This window comes from Protopterus annectens, chromosome 1.part1, assembly GCF_019279795.1.
Source record: "Protopterus annectens isolate FY-2018-M chromosome 1.part1, PAN1.0, whole genome shotgun sequence".
In the NCBI taxonomy this organism is placed as follows: domain Eukaryota; kingdom Metazoa; phylum Chordata; order Ceratodontiformes; family Protopteridae; genus Protopterus; species Protopterus annectens.
In genome coordinates, this window is record NC_056726.1 from 1,705,415,446 (window position 1) to 1,705,440,713 (window position 25,268).

The 25,268-nt window shown below is 40.4% G+C and overlaps 1 protein-coding gene across 1 annotated transcript in view; it reads right to left on the reverse strand.

The window, feature by feature from the left end:
- Positions 1–25,268, reverse strand: part of LOC122814049 (pancreatic secretory granule membrane major glycoprotein GP2-like) — a 217,973-nt gene that overhangs the window by 64,067 nt on the left and 128,638 nt on the right. Inside the window, exon 6 of the mRNA XM_044086655.1 lies at positions 13,036–13,287. Coding sequence (XP_043942590.1) covers positions 13,036–13,287 — 252 coding nt within the window. The remainder of the gene's footprint in view (positions 1–13,035; positions 13,288–25,268) is intronic.

The following is a 25,268-nucleotide window of genomic DNA, read 5'->3' on the forward strand; positions in this document are numbered from 1 at the left end:
CATTATATCAGGGAGGTACATTGCTAGTAGGGCATGTAAGTTGTGTATCTTATTATTTAGACTTCTTATATTTAAGTGGTATATTTGGAGGGAGTTGGATGAGCCTAGGGAAGGTGGTGGGCTGTTAGAGATTGAAGTTGACATGGGGCCTGGGTTAGGGTGGATATCCCCATCTTTAGTGATATTTTTTTTAGATAGTCTAACAGTCTCATAAGTTTAAATAGTAGTTTATGAACTTGTTTGGATTTGGGGTGCTTTGGGTTAGGTTTAAGCAGGTGGTGGTAATTAGAATGAAGTATTTTACTGGTCAGATGGAGGGTGAATTGTTTAGTACCACGTAGGGATGGGGAGGTACTAGTTTGGTATCTGGGGTAGAAGAATCCCGAGTATGGCTGGTCTTCATATTTAGTTAGCAGGTATAGTATGATAATCAATGGTAGGGTAAGAGATATAGTTTTTAGCGTTGGCTTAATTGTAGTGGGTGTGATGGACTTCATTTTCTTTGGGCTATGGAGCTTTGATTTGAGAGGATATGTAGGGGGTTGGATGGAAGAATTGGTAGGAGGAGTGGGCGGTAATTTGTAAGTCGATTTGTTTGGCTAAAGAAGGAGGTGGGGGTGTGGTTAATTAGGTATAAATGTAGGCGTGCGGGGGCGGGTGGGATATGGGGGCAGGGTAGTGAGCGGAGCGGGGATTATTCAGTTCCAGACTATCTAGGGGCCAGAGAATAAGGCAAGAAATATGGTAACCCACAATTTATTTCACCAATTACATACAACTCTCTGTTATTCTTGTTTGTGAGGACTTTGATTTTTAACAGAAATAATGTTAAGAGAGTGTTTAAGTTATGGGTTAGGTGGGGTAGTTTACTGCCGCATACTGAACCCAGTATGCTAGTTTTACAGAGATTTTTTGAAAAATATTCTATGTGGAACTGTTGAATAAGTATTGACCTTGTCAAATTTTTTTTTTATTATTACTGTTGTCCTGCGGGTGGCTACAGCTTGACTGTGCTTGCAGTTTAGGTAGTGCGACTATCTTTAGAGATGGGTCTTATGGAGCGTGTATGTCTGTGTGTCTGTGTGTTTGGGTTAAATGCTGTACAGGTGGCAAGGAGCCATAGAGATCTCACCTTCTTCAAGGAATGCAGGTATCAGTTCTTACTATTAGTAAAAATAAACCGGTCTATAAGTATTTGGACACGGGGAACTTAAAGACAGCATTATCTAAAAAAATAAAACAGCTGATGCAAGATGCAGTAATAATGGCCTCACCTTTAATGTCAGTAAACATAGTATCACAGGGCTTGGCAAAAAGGACATAAATGATGATTTCAAAAGAAACAGTCAAATCAAAGTCCAAAAAGCATATTGTGTTGCCTATCAAAGTCTGAATGACACATTCAGTCACAGCAGATAAATCATTATATTGATTTATACCTCATTGATCCAAACTATTACTAAACATAATGCTGAATTTGTTATCTTACAAATAAAATGTGCCAGATCTTGACAATGTACAGTAGATGACCACTTAGGATAGCCTCTCATACCATGGTAAAAGTTTAGAAGTGGAGCAGAGTGGCAGGGCAAAAACGTAGTAGCTCTGAGGATGAACACCCTGTATGTAAATAACAAAAATGGAATGTGAGGTAAACTTCAGCAGCAGGAGGATGTACAGCAGGGTTACAGAAAATGCTGAGGTGTGCAGCTGAAAATGGAGGGCACAATGGATGTGAAGAGTGATACGCATCCCAAAGTAAGTAATATGCTAAAGATTTAACTAAAATAACGACAACGATTAAGTGGTAGGGGTATTTAAGACTTGCTGCATATCATTATTTAATCCAAAGAGACTGAAGGAAAGAAGCAAGCACACGGGTTGCTGCACACATTGAGACACCAACACATAAATGCTATATATGGACATCCCAAGAAACTGAACCGCAAAGTGATATAGCAACCAGGCTGTAATATTTATTTATAACATATGGCAGAGCTGGTGAGGAGGAAGAAGGCCAAATTGGCAAACCAAAAAAGCAGATATATTGAAATTTTGAAGATACTAGATGCCAGTACTGCTGTTGTGGGAATTATGGCAAACACAGTGGGCTACATTAAAATGTAAGTGGACTCACACAATAAATATTGGTGCAAAAATACATCTAGATGGAATTGAGAGGTAGACGTGAGACATGATTTGAAACTGAAGATTAAGTAATTGTGTATTAGATGAAATGAGTTAAAAAACAGATCATTTGAAAAATTCAAAGACATATCCATAACAATATAGCTAGGTGAATCAGTCCATGGAATAGTGATCACCTCAACTCAAATTCAAGACCAAGTGCAAAAAAAAAAAATGTCTCAACTCCTTTCTACAGATGCTGCCACAATCATAACACACACACACACACACACACACACACACACACACACACACACACACACACACACACACACACACACACACACACACACACACACACACACACACACACACACACACACACACACACAGATGCATACAAAATCACTCAATTAAACAGCTGCAATGTCAGTCTACCATGGCTATTGAAATGAATGTTGATACTGCACCCCTGCCTCCTGACAGCTTGCAAATGAGGTATCTTAACCCTGCAAAAAATGACAGAATCCAAATGTAAACCAGGAAAAAATGTCAAGTCCACCAGGGATGGATAGTAGAAATATTTCAATCCTTAAATACCTCCAAAGTAAAAACAATAGCAACAGTAAAACATTTGTAAACACTGTAAAAATTCCTTAAGATAAGCTCTTTTGTCACTCATCAACTGAACTTCATCAGATCTGATCTCATCTGATTGATGTCTTGTTGTGAGTTACCATATTTATATGGGTTGTGACTGAAGTTGGTCTATTGAGATACAAACTTAAATAAATAAAATAAACAGTGGTTTTAAATGGCTCTTATAATGCTAATGTAGACCTGTTTTTATAGATAGCCCAAAATGTTTTATTTTCCTTATAAGGTTTGTTTAAATGGTCATTCCATCTTACAGGTTTATTTATTTAAAATGTTTAACCTGGTTAGTCTCAGCAGACCAGCAGATTAATTTCACGGGAATCCCTAGATGATAATCATATTGAATTGGGGACATTTGGTCTGGCACCAGGGAACTTGTGGAACAGTTATGTTTCTTGGCAGAGTCAGAACTGAGAATGTGGTAAATGCTGCAGTGATTGATTCTTTTTAAACACCTTTAACTACGATTATGGAGAACAGTATGCTTGTTTCTGCTTCCCAAACTGACAAACTAGTTATCAATATTGAGGATCAATCTGTTTAGACTGCTGAGGTAAATAGTAGAAGTCTTGGTGATTCAGATTAATTGGAAATGCTGGAAACCACAATGCATAGAACACTCATAAAAATTGAGGCCATATTATTGAAAATCTTGTCTAAAAGCTTGCTTTTTCATTCAGTTCCTTCACATGACAATCAAGAGGTGTCAAATTGGAAACCTGCCAGAATTGCTGTTGTCTCCTCCTGGAGTACAGTAGCTAGGGTAGGGCAAGGGGCAACAGCCCAAGTGTTGGGTAGCAGCAGGGCACGATCAGTTGATCCTGATTGCTCTTTAATGTAACAATGGCTTTTAAAAGCCAGTATTAAATTTGCTATCTGTTCTGAGCTCTGTAGTAATTTGTGTATGGTATAAACTGTAGCAATTGCTTGCTACATTGTATCAAACAGTTTGTTACAGTTTAAAAGTTAAAAAAACAATACAAAAAATGTTTTTTTTTAAGTAAAACATGAGCACTGAAGCAGTCCATGTAGGCATTTATAAATTGTAGCACATAGCCCTAACTGTAATAAGCCACTTACTTTTCTGCTCTTCACTTGAAGAGCTGAGGGGGTGGGGTACTGTTTCATGGCCCAGGGCACAAATTAATCCAGCTACACTTCTGTCTCCCTGCACAGATGGTCCTTTAGTTTCTTATGCCTCTACAACTTTTCAGTCTGTTACTGGTACTCTAATGCTGTTATTGCTTCTAACAGGTTTATGGGACCATGAAACGTTGTTAGTTGGACCAGCAACATCATTCTGCAGGAGTGCAGCTCCTTTTCCAAAGCACATACTGTTTGGTTTTCCATAATTAAGCTTTTTTCATGTTTGCATAATTGATATTTAGCCTCTTATCCATGCAAAGTTCCATCTAGCTGCAGCTGAAATTGATGATATAAGGAGATGAATTTTTTTTGGATCTATCATTTAAATTGCCTGGTCTTGTAGACAAGTTTCTTGGTGTACTTAAATCCATACAAAATGTGCCACCGTGGAGTGTCTTTGATTTTTTTCACCTTACTGACAACAGAAATTACTGGCTGGTGATGTTGTTGCACACAGATGTTTAGAAACAGAGTATTTGTGTTTCTTCCTAATGCAGTAATGCACAAAGGTGTTTGCCATTTTTTCCAGTAACAGCAATAACAGACTTAGGGGTATATGGAGTGGGGGTGAGAAGCTTGGGTTGAAATGAAAGTGTGTACTGATAAAGTTGTGCATTTAGATAGTGTTGCCATATACATTTTACATTATTGTATTCTACAAAATTCAAATTCATTTTTCCCAGTGGAGAATAGAATCATTTGATATAGGAGTCTACAAAATGAGGGTGTAAATAAGTTGGGTGGTCAGAGCATTTGAAAGCCAATTGAATGCCTCATTGTCAAAATTTTAAAAGTACGTCACAGTACTGGCTTCACAGTCACACGTTATTTCTGGTCTAGATCAACCAGAACTGCATTTTCAAGTGAGACTAGCATGTGTGAGTAACAACAAAGGTACAGAGTTCCCATACCCCGCAACTACCAAGTATCTGTTACTGGATCCTCCCTTGACTTACTGGAAGGTATTAGAGGGAAAATGTCTTTTCTCAAGTAGTGTATCAGATTACAGCCGATCAAACTAAGTTTGTTTTTTTCACATTCTGTTCCAGTTTTGGGGCCTTAGAAATGAAGTACATTCTAAAACAAAACCAAATCAAGCAAAGTTCTATCTAGCTGCAGCTGAAATTGATGACATAAGGAGATGAATGAATAATATGCACACATAGTTAAGTCTCATGTGGCCAGAACACTGCTGAAGCTTGGAAAATAATGATCTTATACATTTACAATTACATGAAAACATGCGCATCCCTTCCTCTCCCTCTAAGACGTGAGATAATCACAATTAATTCAGTTTTGTATTTTGCTCAAATTCCGGGCCAGAAAGAGAGTCTAAAAGTCAGATTTTGCTGAAATGTGTTATGTGTACTGTAAACTGAAGATCTGTATATGCAAAGAAAATGAGCCTGCATGACTTTTCAGTGTTAGAGAAGGGGCTAACTGTACATCAGCACCCTGATTGGAGAACTAACTTTCTCCAGCAGGGTATTAATGTACAAGTAATGCCCAGTGAAAAACGACTCTGCTCCTTCACAGCAGCATATTAAGCTGCAGTGAAGCTTGGACTGCTAAACAACTAACTGCCGCCATTACTTTTATACTCACTAAGCAGTGTTTTTGCTGTTTAGGGAGTGTAAAAAAAAACAAAAAACAGAAAGACGTGTATGTGTATGTATGTGTATGTGTGTGTTTATTTTTCTGTTTGGGTGTGTGAGTGAATGCCTGCATGAAAGCAGAGGAGACTGTGTGTGAGAGAAAGGGAAAGAGAGAGACTGACAGTTGTGTGAGCGAATGCATGTATGAAAGCAGGAGTGACTGTGTGCGTGTGTGTGCGAGAGAGAGAGATCGAGAAAGAGAGAGAGAGACAGAGTGAGCGTGTGTGAGTGAGCGTATGACAGCAGGAGTGACTGTGTGTGCGTGTGTGTGAGAGAGAGAGAGAGAGAGAGATAGACTGAGAGTGATCCTGTGTGAGTGAGCGTATGAAAGGAGGAATGACTGTGTGTGTGTGAGAGACATTGAGAGAGTGAGAGCGATTTTGTGAGTGCATGTATGAAAACAGAGAAGACTGTGAGTGTGTGTGTGTGTGTGTGTGTGTGCGTGTGTGTGTGTGTGTGTGTGTGTGTGTGTGTGTGTGTGTGTGTGTGTGTGTGTGTGTGTGTGTGTGTGTGTGTGTAAGAGAGAGATTGAGATAGAGTGAGAGCTATCTTGTGTGAGTGAATGCATGTATGAAAGCTGAAGTGACTGTGCATGACCGACAGAGAATGGACTGTCTGTAAAATTGTTGTGTTTTACTTAGTTCTTTTTTAAGTGCTATATTATTTTCTTTTATATTTTTGATGTAAAATGCTTCCTCCAACACCATTAAGGTATACTACAGAAAGTTTTAAACCTCAGGTGGAGGAACTATTTTATTACATCAAGTATATACAAAATCAAATGTATTGCTTTACATGGTGTGGATAGCACCTGTTGTTACTTGAGATAATAATTTAGAGAGTTGAAGACATACTATGACTTGAAAAGATCATACCCCAGATCTGTTGTGTCAATATCAGTTGTACTTTCTTGTATGGAATTTTATGTATAATTTGTCTAGAATCACATACATGTCAATATGCATAATACTGTATTATTTGATTAAAATGTTTTAGTTTAATAATGCAAAGAATGCTGCTTTAATAATTACATTGTGCTATACTTGTGCATATAGGAATATCCATTTGTATAAACAGGGATAGAGGTTTTGTAAGAATGTTCAAACAGCAGAAGCATTGACAACAAACACGTAGCAGCATTTATTTTATTCAATTTAATATGTAAAACTACTGTACTGTCTGGTTTATTGGTTGTGAAAAGTCATAACAATATGTGATTGCTAAGATAAATTTGCAGTACAGACTTCCAGTTTTGATATGCATCCTATTATATTTGTTTAAAAGTTTATTTTGATATTATACAGCCTGACTGAAAGTCAAGAGGACAATGTTCTTCATCATCTGGAAAAATTGCAAAGTTGCCATAAACAAAATTATCAACTGCCAAGAGAAAAGATTTACTTTATTGGTCACATCCCTTGGAGATGGGTGTGACTTTTTTAACTAACCATATATAATAACTGAAACTTTTCGTATCTTAATTGTCAATCACTTGAGTCTCATTTGAGCCTCATTGAATCTATCCATTATGCTGCCTATTAAATTAAACCATTTTGATTGACCATGTGGTGCTTCACTTGATTTCTATTTATAAGCAATTTCTATGTTAAATTGTTAATCGCTATGTAATCCAATGTAATCCAATGAAACTACTGTCTGTTTATTTTACTGTGAAGCTTTTCTCCCTGGGCCTCCGCTGAAAATGGGCCCATGTCCAGTCGGACACTCCCGGTCAACAAATTTAAATAAATAAATAAATAAATAAGTATGTTAAATTATTTTTTTGTTTTTTCTATGGGGTTGACTCTGTAAAGTTTCCTTTTACACATTCTGTTGCAGAGGGTGATGCTTTCATTGTGAATTTCCAGGACAGTCAATATCAAGCCAAGAAACTGAAGGAGAGTTAAGAACCTATTAATAAAACAGAAAAAAGTAAAGAATATCCTATATTGCCTGTCATGTTGCAGAGTATCTCCTTCTGCAGGGGTGTTCAACACTGTTAATGTTTTAAAAAGAGGGATACGGGATGTGACAAAGTGAATCTAGTGGGTAGTTTTGCAGAAAATGAATACATAGTGTTTTTTACAGAAGAATTGATAATGAAATGGCATGAACACACTGTGTTTGTATTGATATTTGTTCTTGCAAAGGCAATTACCCAGTGGTAGCTTACCAATGAAATATTGCTTTTTGAAGTGTATGTCTTCTTTGGAGAGGCTTTTTCCTTAAGATATCCTTGTAATATAAACATGACATGTCTCCCTTCTCAGATACAACTGTTGGAGGTTAAAATGTTTTGAAGTCATAATTTCCAATCTTAGAGATGTTATTTCATTAACTGATCTTAATCAAATGAGATTCAGCAAAATAGTCACTGAACTGATGACTGAATGCCAAGGGTGTATATGTTATTGTTCAGAGATAACTATTTCATTAAGGCAGATTTTCTCCTAGCCACTTATTTCATATTTGTATAACATATTTGTTTTTGAAATCGGTATAAATAGTACTAATATTAGATTTCCTGTTGCCTTCTAAAACACTTACGAAAATTACTATGAAACTCTGCATGTCCCTTAGTCAATGCACCTAAAATATCTACACACAAAGAGAGTCATCTTAAAATATCACTCTACAAAATAGCATAAATTCATAACAAATAATTGTTTACAAAGTGAGCTATACCCCTATACACTTGTAATGGGGTAGATGTATTCCTACACTTTAATTCTGTAAGTATACTTTCTTTTTGGTTGAACTAAATCTAAGGAAAGGGAAAATGTAAAACAAATAAAATAAACACATGACAATGTTTTCATCTTTTCGCATCATGTCGCATGACCCCATAACAAAGAACAATATCTATAAGCAAGGAAATCAATCTTGCAAAATATCAGTATATGTTTTTTACAGTCTTGATATTACAAAATACAGCATCCCATCATGCAGACATCTATAATTCCCTAGCCTATAATATTATACTAAAATGTCATTAATGAAAGCAGAGAATCCTATCTAGGAACACTGTAAAGTATTGTAGCAATGCCTGCCTTCAATGAGAAAGAGCTACCTACAGTTAAGTGATGCAGAGATTTTGCTGGATTACTACTATGGGTTCTTTTCTAACAGATTTGGTTACACATACGTGTAAAAACAGGATCACTACTAAATACCAAATGCCCAAAATCCTAACGCTTAAAACACAGAGACCACATGCCCGAAACCCCACAATACCGAATATTTAAAACCGCGAAATTCGAAATCGTGAAAGTTACACAACCAAACAGCACACACACACATGCACACACCTTCCCCCCACAACCAAACAATGTATCCTACACTAGACATAGGCAGGGGGGCAAGCCCCCATGCATCCCCCATGTGGGGGGCTGCATCCCCCACACCCCCTACTTTATTATTCTAACTCTGTGATCGCACAGACACACAAGGCAAACTCACACTCACACATTACAGTCCCTCACACACACACACCACAGTCACAACACACATGTACACACACTACACCACTCACAAACACACATACACACACATACGTACCTGAACCGCACACCAGAAGCGCTAACGCAAAATCCCTTAACATCGAGATTTTGCATTTTGCGTTTCTGCTCTTTCGGTAATGTGGGTTTCAGTCACCTGGTCTCATTGTTTTCAGTGTTGGGATTTTCGGCATTCAGTATTTCATAGTGATCCCATAAAAACATGTATTCTGCTATCACTTCTCTATTTTAATGCTATGTAGTACTGATTGCAGAGAAGTGGGAGGTGATTTATCAGTCTTTCATGAATCCAATGCTGCTGCTTTTGCCATCATGAAAAATGATAGGAGGCTTTCCTTTCTTGCAGAGGATCATTAACATAACTTCTAAAATATGAATGGTAGCAGCAACAGCAATACAAAGTACTCAAGGAAATTGGAAAAGCTGTCCTTATTGCAACTTACTCATTGTGATCAAGCCAAGAAACAGCAAACATAACATAAAATATAAAACATTCTAGTATGTGCTGCATTAAGGGAAATCTAGGCAAAAATATAATGCAAAACTATAGCAATAATACGAGGAATAGAGAAAACATAAACACAAGCCGTGCAGGAGAACACTTAATAGCGGATATAAGTTTGACATCCTAAGTCTTTAACTGAATAAGTAAGTGAATGGGAAGTTACACAAGCAATAATGCCCTGCAGTCTGAGTGTTACTTGGACAATTAATGCCCACTAACATTTATAAAGCATGTGGCAAAAGGATGTACTGCCAGCACAGCTAGCTGGAACCTTGTAAATAATTATATGCCATTTTTGAATACCAAACTAATTTATATGGGATGCTTGTCTTACAGATGCATTAGAACTGCATGTCATGTGTTTGTCAAACTGCTTTGTACAGATGTTTGTGTTAAAAAGGTATTTTGCAAAATGCTTGTTTGAAATGCATCAACAGTGTTCCCTGCTGGAGAGAACAGAAATGTACATGCACTATTGTAACTGTTTAAATGTATATGTTTTGACAGAGGAGACTGGAGGGTTAACCTCGGTCTAGCAAACTTTAGAAAAATATCTGAAAATAAATTACCTTATAGGTTAGGCCATAAAGCCAGAAGACACAAAGTCTGTACTAGGAAGCTTTCTGTATTGTCTTTAGGGTGAACTAATTACTACTTTGGAAGCATGATGGAATGTAATTGTTTTATGAGTTCCAGCATCTGCCAAAGATCTAAGCAAAAGCCCTTGTAGGAGTACTTTTACAGGTAGATGATAAATACTGCCAGCTTCAGCAATGGAGGTTTTGCCTGGGAACCAGACATCAGATGACAAGAAGTGATGTCATTATGAAAGCTATCCCAGTAGTAATATTTTAGATATAATTTTGAGAAGTCTCTGATTAAGATAGAGCATTACGCATTATGTCATGGACCTGACAATAACAACAAGAAGCACCATTCATCACATCTGCCTTGCTCTAATGAAGTAAGTTTCTAGGGAATAGTATAATTATCTTAGAGTCAGTCAGGAATATAGTAAAGCTTAGTTTAGATGTTCTTCTTTATTTGTGTCAGCCTGTACTGCAATGTTATTTTAAATATTTCCTGTGGTTTTGAACTCTGATGTCACTGTGAACATATATTTAGTATTGTCTTGTTCTTTTATCGTGTATTATTAAATATATTTCAACCTTTCATTGTGGCTGATCTGTGTAGAGAAATTTAAGTTTTGAGAGTACTTGCTTATTCATTTGGTGATACTGTGTGGACAGTTCCTAACAGTCTTGCTCTTGATCAAACTACCATTTGTATAAATATTAATATTATACAGTAAGATTGGACACTCTTTGTTGAGGGTCTTAAATTAGCTACTAAAGAGTGACTGGTAGGAGTAGTAACTACCTTATGATCTAGGCAGAAGGGGGCATAGCTAGTAAACCTGTGCCAGCCTTTCCCAGGGGTGTGTGTGTGTGTGTGTATAAATCAAACCTCAAAGAGTATGTGTATCAGCTACTTGGGCAGTGACACAAAGCAGTAGTTGGACAGAGAGGGTGCTGGAGGTCTTGGCTTGGTCACTCAGCTGAGATCTCAACTCCATAGCTGTGCCAATGGGGAATCGTATTGGGGAATTGGAGAAAGCGTGAGAAACCACCCCTGGACTGACTGTGCTCTATGTGTGCTCCTAAGGGAAATTTCACTTGATGCAGAGAGCTGCATCTGGAAATACTGTGTATGTATGTTATCCTTCCAGTGAATGTCCCCAACACAGGTGCCAGTGGTGAGGATTGAGGCTTCTTTATTACTGGTCTAGTGGAGGGTTCCTCACAAAGCCCAGCACCATGGGTCACTTTCCCTTACGTTCCCTAGAATGGCATTATTTCTCCAATACCACACACCCATTATGGTATTATTGTACTTAGAGAATGAGATATCTGTTAAATTATTTTTGTATTTTTTTTATTACTATATACTTTTTAAAAATATTTGTGGGATAAAACAGTTCCTCTGCCAAATGTTTCAGACTTGTAGTATATGCAATTGTTGTTTGAGGAAGTAACTTACATCCAAAATAAAAGTTATGTATTTACTGTCTGCACACACACACACACACACACACACACACACACACACACACACACACACACACACACACACACACACACACACACACACACACACACACACACACACACACACACACACACACACACACACACACACACACACACACACGCGTGCATGCATGCATGCACACACACACACACACACACACACGCACGCACACACGCACACACACACACACACACAGACACCCCCAGCAGTTAAAGGTGCTTTGAGTGAACACACCACAGAAATTACATTTTAAGCAAATGAAAGAAAAAACATAGTATGCAAACTATTATAACAATTGTTCATCCTCCATGCTTCTTTACTGTCCCTGATTTTTGCCAAATAGAGCAATTCTGTCCCTGTCAATTGTAAACTACTGATAATTAAGTTCAGTTAATTGTACCAGTCACTAGAGTTTAATACCTTGTATTGTTAATGGAAGGGAAGCGTTACTGGAAGATGTTTCCCACTCTCTCTTGCTTTATCTCTCCCATGTGCATGCTCAAACATAAACACACCCACACAACACACACACACACACACACACACACACACACACACACACACACACACACATTTTTTATATAAAATACTGTTTAATGATGGTAAAAAAATGTAAGTCATTTGCTTTTCTTCAATCTGTGCATCACGGCAGCTTAACATGCAAAGTGGTGACTTGTTTTTTCAGCATTACCTGTATATTAGTACCCTGACAGGAGAATGTTTGTTCTCCTCTCAGGGTAGCAATGTCAGGTGGTTTATTCCCTAAAATTAATTAGCTGGACTACTTTAACAGTTGTGAAATCTGAAATATTCTTAAACAAAAATATATCAAACACCTTTTATTTGAAAATAAGTGGCACATTGCTTTTAAGGAAGAAAGCCTGTACACATCTGAAAGCGACAAGTGCATGCCATTGGCCGTAAATGGTTACTATACAAATGGATGACTCACTTCTAAACATACTGTTTTCTGTAATCTCAGACATAAAAATCTTACTGATCATTAAAAGGATTACAACTGCAGCACTGGAAATAGGAAATATGTTCTTGGATCAACACAGTACTGAAGATGAATGACATTTTCTGTATTGTAATACATCAAAAGACAACAGACAGCATTTTCATATATTTTTGTAAAACACAGTTAAAATCTATGAGTCTCTCTTGATTTTTTAGAAAAATATACCCTCTTTAAATGCTAGCATGTAACCAAGGGATGCACATATAAATTAGTTACATTCCAACAGTGGTTTTGATGGTCTTGTTCTGGTTAGGAGTGTCATGCTTTTCATCTCTTTTTTTTTACCAAAGAGAATAGTAAAGAAGAAACACTCACCCATATGTGATAATGTCGAATCTCACTGGATCATTTCGGTCACTTGATGGAGTTCCATAGCAGGAATCTACCTTCAAAGAAAACTTTTTTGGATCTGCTCCCAGCACAGATGCTGTGATATACAGAGGTGATTCTACTGCTAGTTGAAGTGGCATTTCAGCTGTTGTGTAGGCACCAGTGTAATTCGCGAACTTGTTCAACTGCACTATAGTGGTGTAAGTCCCAGATCCTGTGACTGTTATGTTATTGGAACTGTAAAAGAAAGCAAACACAGATGGAAGATAACACATCTGACGTAAAGACCAATCGAAGCTCATACCATATGTTTATCCAAATGATATTACACTCAATGTTTTAGTCTTTCTTTCTCTTGTCAGTGTGCTTAGATATAAATTAAATATCAGGAGCTAACTTGTCATACACAATTCCAGCCACAAACAACTATTCCATTAAATATCTTAAATTTTTCCTCCAGTCTCAGTGTTTTAAAATTCACTGCATAGTGAAAGTGAATTGAGCTTACAATTTTTTGTTCTAATTTGATTCTTAACTAATTAATTAATTAAATTACTACCATTTTCACTGCTAATTACAAAAGTAAACTAAGTGACCCAGAATTACTTTCTGGTTAAGTGCCTTGCCAAGATTCACATAAAATTTCAAGAGACAAAGCAAATCAAATTTGGAACTGCATTTAGTATTTCACCATAATAAATAAATTGTGTGATTTTTCTTGTTTTTGTAATTAGAACTTCTGGTTAATAAACATATAATTTAAAATTGTGATAAATAAACATATCATTTAAATTTGTTTAAGCCTTTAATAAAAATATCACTTTAATTTGTCTTAAGCATGGCTGTTAATTTAAATACTTTGATCTAAGCAGACAGACGTTTTACTAAATGTTTACTAGATCTTTCTGTATGGTTGAGTTATCTAATAGTGCTAATAATGAAAAATAAACACAAAACATTCTTTAAGTAGCATCAAAGATATGTACTACAAAGAAGTATGATCAGGTTATTCCTATCATAATTCTGCAAGTTGTTTTTGCACCTGCACTTTTAAAGTTTGTCCTGTTTGTTGCATTTACCTGTTGAGGCTACACACTCAAGTGCGCTAGCCTGTGTTACATATTTATTGCACTTTCCTGCTGTTTATTGCAAAAAAGAAAAAAAAATATCCTCATTTCCCATATTTCCTGACCTAGAGTAGTCCAAATACAGGCTTTGCTGTATTCTGGACTTTTGGAAAGTTCCTGTGTTGCCCATTTTCTTTCTTGGATAAAGGGAGGCTTCTTTGTTCACCAGTGGCAGTGGGGAGCTTGGAGCAGCCTATCTATCCCTGGAGGAGTGTTCCCAGCACAAGAATTTGGTAGTCTAGTGGCTGTTTTGGGCCATTTTCTAGCTCTTTCAAGTCTCCCTGTATAAAATCTGTTTAAGCACGGCTTTGCGCGATTTTGCGCATAGTGCAGCATCATTGGGTTTAAACCATTCTCGGCTCCACAAAGTCTGCTCTTCACTTTCTCCCTTACAACTGATCTAGTTCTCATAATAAACACCATATTCCTACTCTAAGGCCTGGCATTTGCTCACTAAAGCAATTATATAAGTCAGCACTAAAAAATTTAGAAGCACTACACCCTCGCAAACTCCCCTTAAGTACTTTGTTCCCCATTGGCCCTTTTTTTCAATTATAAAGGAATTCCCAATACTATTCTAGCATGTCCAAAGGTCAGTTGTCAATCTCCTCTCCGGTCCAGCTGGTGAATCTGGGAATCTTGAGGCAATGTTATAACTACCTCATGTACACAGACAACCCTCTCCTCCTCCCAACAAATTTCAACACATGGGAGAGATGCAACCATATAGCCAAACTGGAGGATAAGCTGTCTCAACTCAGTACTGGCGTAACCAGTCAAGAGGAGAAGGAAACCACACTCATTACAATTCCAGTCTCACAAAGACCCACCACGATAGGAAACCAAACAGATAAACACACAAAAACATACTGGGAGGCTCTAAATAAAAATCTGCCTAAGCAGCAGAGACCTCCAAAGCAGACACCCAAGCAACTGCTACCCCAAAACAAAACACGTGCAACACATAGCTCACAAAGCCAGTGTGCCGAACAGTCACAGCCCTTAAGGCTAAACAACACACCTGATACACTTGTAATAGGTGACTCTATTGTCAGGCACACTGACGTCTTGCTCACCCGGCTGAACAAGGAGAAGGTCACGGTGAGCTGCCTGTTGGGCGCTAGGATCCGCCACATAGCACAAGCACTCAGGTCACTCCAAGGTAAGTACAAATATGACTCAGTCATCGTCCATGCTGGTGTGAATGACCTGAGATGTACCTCCCTGTACTACATGAAAAGAGACATAGAGGAGCTCTCTGAGCATGTAGCCCAGGCCGGTAAGACCCTGACCTTGAGTAGCATCTTACCCTCACCAAGAATGATGCCACAATATGAAGACAAGATGATCAATTTCAACAATTGGCTTAAGTATTGGTGTCATTCAAAGGGGATCCAATGCCTGTCTGCCTGGGATGACATGCTCGACAAGCCATGATGCTTCGCTAGGGACGGCTTGCATCTGTCACCCCTGGGCTTTCAGATATTGGCAAAGGCTCTTGCCACCCCCATAGTGCCTTTTTTAGGCAAGGCTCAAAAGACAAACCCACCTCCATAGGTATCACAAGGGATAAGAAACTAAGAGTAATGCTACTCAATGCCAGAAGTCTAAACCTCAAGATGCATGCACTCGAAACTCTCCTTAGTATGGAGAACATCGATATCTGTGCAGTAACAGAAACCTGGTTCAAGGCTCTCGAGAGCACCCCAGCACTACCAGGTTATACCTCATACCATGTTTTTCGGCCCCAAAATTTGGACCAAACCACAAAAGGAGGGGGAGTATCAATATTCGTCAAAGATACCCACACCTCCAGGTTGGTGGCACAGCACAAAGCATCAGAGACTATCCATGGCAAACTAACAGTGGGTAAAACTGCCTTGCAGTTTATAGACTGCTACAGACTACCCTCCCAAACCCAGGAACCCCACTTGGCCTTCCTGAGAACACTGGAAAATATGAAGGTCTCTCCAAACATCATTATATTGGGTGACTTCAACTACCCTAACATAGACTGGGAGCATTATTCTAGCTCCAAAACCCTAGCCCAAAGGTTCCTAGAATTTATAAACTCAAATGCTATGGAACAACTTGTTGCCACTCCCACAAGAGGGGAAAACATACTGGACCTGATCATCACCAACATGGGGACTCTATGCTCCAGACCAGAAGTGTATCCCTCACTGGTAAGATCAGACCATAAACTAATCTCACTAGATATTCACATCCCGACCCCAGCCCCTGCCCAGAAAACCACAGTGAAAAACTTCTCTAAAGCAAATTTCACACTCCTCAAAATTGAGGTGAAATACTTCAAAGCCCCCGGGCCTGTGGAAAATATGGCCCAGACTGCAGAATCCTTTATAAATGCATTCTATGAACACCTTCAGGAATGCATGGATTATGCAATCCCAAATAAAACCAAGACCCAATCCTCCACGGTTAGGCATCCTATCTGGTGGACCCCAGCCATAAACAAACTATGCAATAGAAGGAGGAAGCTACTACATGATAGAGCAAAATCCCAAAAAGGGAAGGCATCTCTGATCAGTATTAGCAAAAAACTATGGGCACTCATAAAATCGTCTAAGGGCAGCTTCGAGAGAAAAATTGCACAGAAGACTAAGGATATTCACAAGGCTTTCTTTAGTTATGTTAGGAACCTGGGTGGGAATTCCCAGATATGCTCAGAATTAGTCCATAATGACAAGAAATACACCGAACCCACAGACATTGCCAACATCCTAACTGACAGGTTCAGCGCAAACTTCTCCCCCCCTTCCCCACCAAAAGGGCAAATATCTATCCCAGCAGAGTGCTGCCCCCCCTGACATCTCAGATGCTCAGGTAAGAGCCGCCCTCTCAAAAGCACAAAAACACAGCATCAATGGGACCAGATGGTGTCCCGGGCTGCGTCCTACATGAACTCCAAGAAGAACTAAACCCAAACATAAAACTACTGTTCAATCTCTGCCTTACTACAGGATATGTACCCAAACAGTGGCATACAGCAACAGTGGTCCCTCTCCACAAAGGTGGTGCCTCAACGGATCCTGGAAACTATTGCCTCATAAGCCTGACTAGCTTCATCTGCAAAGCTATGGAAAGGATCATCATTGACCTCATAAATAAAGATATTGGGGACCTACAGACACTGGATCCTACCCAGTTCGGCTTTGTTAATGGCAGATCATGCCTCTTAAACTTGGTCAATTTCTTTGAAACAGTCACCAAGGCCATTGATGAGGGGAAGGTGGTCCACACAGCCTACCTGGACCTTGCAAAAGCCTTTGATACAATACCCCACTCGGGCATTATAGATAAGCTCACCAGCTTAAATATAAGCCCCTATGTCACTAGATGGGTTGCAAACTGGCTCAAGGACAGAACCCACATGGTTAGAATTGCTGGAGCCATGCCAGACTCCAAACCAGTTACAAGTGGCATCCGACAACGCTTAGTCCTGGGACCTCTCTTGTTCAGTATATATTTCTCGGAGGTACAGGCTAACACGGAAGGACTGTGGCTGACCAAGTTTGCAGATGACTGCAAACTGGGTGCCATAATCGACTCTCCAGCCAACACAAGCATCCTACAAAAGGGCCTCCTAGAAACAGACAACTGGTGCCAGAGCCATGGCCTCAAGCTAAACGCCAAAAAGTGTATAGTCATCCCCTTTGGCAAAAACAAAGTGCCCACAAATTACCACATAGGTAGTAATCCATTAAGTACGGAAGAAGTAATTAGGGACCTGGGTACCCAAGTTGATAGCAATCTCTCATTTGACAACCACGTGGCCAAAGTGGTTAGAAAAACATTTTATATAGCCACCTAATCATGAAGGGATTCACATCTAGATCAGGGGAGGTCATCATGCCTCTTTACTCATCCCTCATCAGGCCCATAATTGAGTACAATGCCCCTTTTGGAATGTACCTTACCAGACACCTGCAGCAATTGTAAAGGCCCCAAAAGTACCTCACCAAGAGCATCAAAGGGCTCAAACAGATGCCATATGCTGCCCGGTTAATGAAACTCCAGCTCTACTCAGTGCCATACCGCCTGCTCAGAGGCGATCTGTGCCTGACATATAAAGCCATGTCCAACCTGGAATTAATGGACATGCTGCACCTCAGAAAATCCAAATCCCATCGAGCTATGCGCTCGAGAGACTTGAGCCTCAGCACTGAAATAAATAGGACATGCTGGAGGGACAGATTCATAACCCAGAGGCTCCCTTCACTCTGGAATAAAATCCCAGTCTAGGTTAGGCAGAGTCCCTCATTGACTCTCTTCAAGAGAAATCTTGATGAGTGGATGGGAGATTGTAGGTTTACCCCGGGTATCACTTCTGTGTCACTGTTAGACAGAGGCAGAGTATACTAACCTCGAAAAAGGGCATAGCAAAATTCATTTAAAATGGGTGGCGAAAGCCAAACACATTCTGGCTAGGCTTATAAATGCCCTAGGGCAGATAGCCTAGTATGAACCTATGAACCTATGTGTTCTCAACATTGATTTTTAGTTTTACCTCTGTAGCTTCACTCATAAGGTGAATTTCTTGATATCCAAGCCTTGAACACCTATGAAGGTGGTTATGATTGGAAACCTGAACATAATCCTCTGTCTTTAATCTGTTATGGTCTTCTTGCCAAACAAAGATTACTTCTTCTAGAAATCTACCCACAAATCAATCAAACTCAAAATATATTATTCTGCAATGCTATGTATGGATACATTCCCAAGACCCTGTCACGAACCTGTCACAAAAGCAGCATTGATCAATGTAGCTTCTGACCATCATCATAAACACCCTTTGTTCTCATTCTGTACATGGGGCTTTAGTTATCATGTCAGTTGTCGCCATCTCTGTCTTTACAGTGCCATTCTGCTGCCTTCTTTGACATTCATGCTTGACTGTCACAGGTCATCTCTCACACAACCCATCTACCTCTTTGCTGGATGCCCTTGTTTCCTCTTGTCTTCTTCCTGTCTGTGCCAAATCTTCTTCACAAGATTGTCTTCTGTTTTTCTGCACATGTGCCTGAACCACAGTAATCTGATCTCTTTGACTTTTTCTGCAATTGGGGCTACTTTAGTATCTGCTGATCTGCTGTTATATTGTCATTTCTTCATTTGGGCAACAGTTTGCACACTATCACCCATCTCAGACTCTTTATCTCCATTACATGTAGCTTTCTCGACTACACTGTCTTTACTGACCAGGTGTCTTTACCATACAGTAGTACTGCTTGTACCACTGTTTTGTGCACTTTACATTTCAGGTTCTTTGGCATTGTTCTGTCATATCCTACACCTGACACTCTGTGCCAGTTTGCCGCAGCTCCTCTGAGTCTAGCTTTGACCTCCTCATTTAGCCTTATCTTCTCCTCAACCACTCCTTCCAGATACTTGAAGCTGTTAACCTCTTCCACTATTTTCCCTTCTATCTCAGTTCTCAGCTTCTTCTGAATGCCACCATTTGCTGCCATTAGAACCATCATATCTGTATTTAATTTCAACCCATGGGCCCATGTGCCTTCAGTTCCCCTGTCATTTGCTGAAGTTTAAGTTCAGAGTCTGCCTGTAATGCCACATCATCTGTGTGAAGATAGGTGAAGGCTGCCAGTCTAGCTAGATAGAATTTTGTAGATAGTTCTATCATTTGTAAATATTAATATAAGCCACAGGTTTGTTCTTTTAAATGGAAGAAAATGCTGTTAAATGTGGAACTGCAAAAAATGTAACAACAGTGCACTCTGCTGTAGGAAGGCTGATAGTTCAAGTGTTGTGTAATTGTTTAATGTCAAAACTCGGAGATGAGATGTCTAAATGAAGAAATTCTTCCTATTGTTTTGAGGCCAGAGTTAATGGCTAGAATTTACATGTGTAATTTATTTTATTGCTCAGGCTTCCTAACCAGGTGCAATATCAAAAGGGCTATTAACCTCTGAGTTTCTTTTACCCTAGGAAAACAGAAAATTGCTAAGAATGATGTAATGTGAAGCAGCAATGTGTTATCAATTTAAAGAGAGAGCATTTCATGTTTGTCTTGAGAACATCCAACTCACTAGTATCTGCCTGTATTCTGTATGTAAGTAGGATCTTAGACATCAGTGGCTCGTTTAGAAATAGCTATGGAATAGGAAGATTAGACAGTTGTTTTCTGTATTGATGTCAGAACTAGTCTACTGTATTATTTTATGCATTTTCCTGTATCTGAACTCTTGGCTAGTACTGTGTAGTAAGAAGTATTGTCTTGTGTTTTTATTTATTATTAAATATTTTAAACCTTTCAACTGTGACTGTTTTGTGTATAGATAATTTAAGCTCTAGAGTACATTGTATGTATATAGTGATACTGTCAAATTACTCCAAGTAAGCCTTGACTGTTCAGTTGCACTTACCATTTGGATAATAATATTGCTCAGTAGAATTGTCACCCTTTGATATGGGCCTTTTTAGTAGCTGATAAATACTAGTGGGTGGCAGCAGTGATTTCTACCTTATAGTCTGGACAGAAAGGGGGCACAGCTGGAGAATTTGTGCCAGCCTTCTCCAGGCATGTCTGTGTGTTTATATAGAAATATCTCAAAGTGTGTGTATGTGTCAGCTACGTGGGCAGGGACACGAACCACTGGTTGGACAGAGAGCGTGCTGGAGGTTTTAGCTTGCCCACTAGGCTGAGATCTGGACCCTATAGCTGTGTCAGTGGGGAGTCTTATTGGGGATCTGGAGAGAAAGGGTGAAAGCAGCCCCAGAGTGACTGTGATCTCTGTGATCTCTGTGTGTTCTTAGGGGAAATTGTATTTTACAGTGTGTCTATTTGTTATCCTCCCCTATGTGGACACCACTCACTGGTGTTAGTAGTGAGGATTGAGGCACCTTGATTGCTGGGCCAGTGCACAGGCATCACATAAGAATTGGCAGTGGTGGGATATCCACACCACATATCAATTGGTTGGCATATACTAATTGGCTTGTAGTGGGGTGGATAGTAAATTCCTGTAACTTGTGTACAGTGATCGCTGAAGGCATTTTTGTACTCTAAATCAGCCACGCATTGAATATTCAGAGTTCAGATCACAATTGTTTTATTTCTTTTGTCAGCTTAGTTAGTCAGGGAGAACAGGCAAGCATGTCAGCAGAAAAGTGTGGAAAGCTGACAAGGAACCAGTTGGCTGAGATGTGCCAGGCTATAGGACTGGTGCAGGGAAACCTGATTAAGGTTGGTATGATTACAGCTTTGGTCACAGCTGCAGCAGAAAACATCAACCAAGAGGACAATCAGACTGGCCATGGAGATGTACACCACTCATGGAATGGACAGCTCAACTTTTGTGCAAAGGACTTAAAAATCCATCTGGAGCTAAAGAGACTGAAGTTGGAGGCCAGGCGTTTGGAAATGGAAGCTGTGGAAAAGGAGCAGCAGAGGCAGCAGAAAAAGGAGATGTTGACTCTTTGCCAGAGTCATGGAGGTAATGGAGAAGGGAGTAACTGGACCCCAGAAGCACAAAAGGTCAGTAAATTTCTTCCACAGTTTACAGAGGGGGAACATTTTGATAGTTTCATTCATATGTTTGAGAGGGTGTGTAAACAGTGTGATGTTGACCAAAGGCTCTGGGTACAGTTCCTGACCCCCTTAATCCATGGTAAAGCTGTAACTGTGTTGTCTAAAATTTCTGATCATGAATATTTTCATTATACTGCTGTTAAGAACTGTTTGTTAGAATTTTTTAAGCTAATACCTGAAATGTATGGGAAAAAGTTTTGTGAGCATAGACGCGAGGCAGGTGAAAGTGTGTGTGAATATGTTGCTGAACTGAGCACTTATTTTCATAGGCAGGTGAGTGAATGTCAGGTCAACACCTTTGAAGGGCTGGCAGACCTTTTGATGAGGGAACAAGCCCTTAGCACTTTGCCTGAGGACATGAGGATCTGGTTAGCTGATAGACAATGTGCTACTTCAGAGGAGTTGGGGAAGAAGGTCTATACCTATCAGGCAGGGCATCTCTGCACAAGAAAGGGACCCCCAGTACTGTTCATGCATCTAAAGGAACCCATGGTGGGCAGACCAGACTGCCCCCAACAGAATCTGCAGTAGCAGGGAAAGCCACTAGTCGAGGTACATGTCCAGGACCTATGGTATATGTTTTTGAATGCAACCAGTGTGGCCGTGTGGCATACAGATGTTGATGGAGGCAAGGTAGGGAACAAAAGGTTTGAGAGACAGTAAGTGGATAAGACAAAATGCCAATAGTAGGTTGTCTTGAGACAACAGGGGTACCAAACTGCCATCCTGCAAATGTCCTGATAGGGAAGGATTTTGATGAGGCAGCACTATGTGTTAATGCAGTTACACGCAGTCAGGCTTTGAGACAAGCATGTGGGTCTGGTAGCCTGGGGGAGACACAGACAGACCGCATACTTGCAGCCAGGACTGGTGAGGTGTTTACTTCAGGGAGGGAGCTACTCTGTATCAGTGAGACTGAAGGTAAGCCACAGCTGCTTGTGGGTACTGATGTCCCCTTGGACATGGGGAATGCAAAGGTAGAGGTGAGTAGTAGTACCCAGGCTGACAGTGAGACACCACTGTCCAAGGATGCCAGACTTCCTGTGGAAGGGGATCTGGGAAAGGTTACAAAGAGTGAGTTGAGACAGGCTCAGCTCTCAGACCTTGCATTGCAAGGCCTGAGGCAGATAGCTAGTGAGGCACCTGATTCTCAAGGGAAGGGGAAATCTGTTTATGGGACAAAGGGTTACTGTATAGAGAGTGGACCCCTGGGGGGGGGGGGCTAGAATGTGAGAGGATACAGGAATTGGTAGTGCCTATAGCCTACCATCTGGTGCTTCTAGCCATAGCCCGTGATATTCCCTTTGCAGGTCATATGGGCATAAAACATACAAAGAGATGTATTATGCAGAACTTCAATTGGCCTGGAATTTCCAGAGATGTAACAGGGTACTGCAGGACCTGTGAACAGTGCCAAAAGGTAGGCAAGGCAGGGGACAAGGTGAGAGCTCCTTTGATGCCTTTGACTGTGATTGAGGAGCCATTTCAGAGGGTAGCTATGGATTTTGTGGGGCCTCTGAGTACCCCAAGTTCCACAAGAGAAAAAGTATATCCTAGTGGTAGTAGATTATGCTACAAGATACCCTGAGGCAGTAGCTTTGTCCTTTATTGAGGCAGAAAAGGTGGCAAATGCTTTGTTAGAGATGTTCAGCAAGGTAGGTTTCCCAAAGGAAAAATGGACTGACATAGGTGCCAATTTCATGTCAGACCTGCTTGCTTGTCTGTGGAAGTACTGTGGGGTGAAGCACATGATGACCACCCCTACCATCCCCAGACTAATGGTCTTGTTGAGAAGTTAAACTCTACACTCATGTTAATGCTACGGGCATTTTCAGACCAGTTTAAGAGGGAGTGGGACAAATATTTGACCCATCTGTTGTTTTCTTACTGAGAAGTTTCCCCAGGAATCCACAGGTTTTTTAACCTTTGAATTGTTGTATGGGTATGGGTATAGGTTGAGGGGACCTCTAGATTTAAATTGAGATGATTGGGAAATGTGAGTGTAAATATCACAAGGAGTCTGTTGTGGCATATGTCCTAAACCTCAGGACAAGGCTCATGGAACTCATGGGCTTGGCCCAGGAAAACCTGGCAGAAGTCCAACAACAGAAATATGTATGGTATGACAGGAATGCTTGAGCTAGAGAGTATGCTGTAGGGCAGCAGGTAATGGTTCTTATTCCTGTCAGATGCAACAAGTTGCAAGCAGCTTGGAAGGGATCCTACAAGGTGGTAAGGAAGGTAAGTGATGTTAACTACATGGTAGAACTGCTAGGCAGGAGGCAGTAGCACAAATTGTACCATGTTAACATGATGAAACCTTACCATGATAGGGAGGCCCTTGTGCTGAGTATTTGCAGTGGCTTGCAGGAGGAGTCTGAGGGAGATCTGGTGACTGATCTCTCAGTGAGGCTCAGACTGACACCTCAGTGGAAGGGGTAGCAATGTCCCAGCAGCTATCTCCTACCCAGGTTCGAGAAATCCGAGCAGTGTTACAGGAGTTTGGGGACATGTTCACTGGAAAACCAGGGTGCACCCACCTGGTGCAGCACCAGATGGATACAGTACCCCAAAGGCCTAGTAGGCAGGCCCCTTATAGGGTACCTGAGAGAGTCAAACAGACTCTGAGGGAGGAGATACAAAAGATGTTGGAACTAATGGCAATTCAAGAGTCCAACAGTCCCTGGGCCTCCCCAGTGGTGCTGGTGCCAAAGAAGGATGGCAGCACCAGGTTCTGTGTAGACTATAGGAAAGGAAATAGCCACACAGAGTTAGATGCTTACCCTATGCCTAGGAGAGATGAGGCCCTAGAGTAGCTGGGTGGGGCGAAGTATCTTACAACCTTTGATCTTACCAAGGGTTACTGACAGGTGCCCCTGACTCCCAGCGCTAGATAGAAGTCAGCCTTTGTAACTCCTTTTGGTTTATATGAGTTCACAAAGATGCCCTTTGGGATGAAAAATGCCCCAGAAACTTTCCAGAAGTTAGTAGATCATATCCTATCAGGAGCAGGATGGTTTGCCCTTGCTTACCTAGATGATATGGCCATCTACAGCCATTCCTGGCAAGACCATCTTCAGCATGTCAGGAAGGTGCTGAGCAGACTACAGAGGGCAGGGTTGACCATTAAGCCCTGGAAATGTCAGGCGGGTATCGCTGTGGTCTCCTACCTGGGACATGGAGTGGGGAGTGGAAAGATCAGGCCAGAACCTGCCAAAGTAGAAGCCATTCAGGCATGGCTTGCACCTGTTACTAAAAAGCAGATGAGGGAAGTCTTAGGGACAGCACAGTGCTACAGAAAGTTCATCCTCGGTTATAGTACCATAGCTGCTCCCCTCACAGACCTGACAAGGAAGAACAGGCCAGATAACATAATATGGACCACAACATGTGAGCAGGCATTCCAGAAGCTTAAAGAAGCTTTGGGAGGACCCCCTGTTCTAGCCAGTCCAGATTAAAGAAAATAATTTATTGTGCAGGTGGATGCTTCGAACCATGGGGTGGGGGCTGTACTTAGC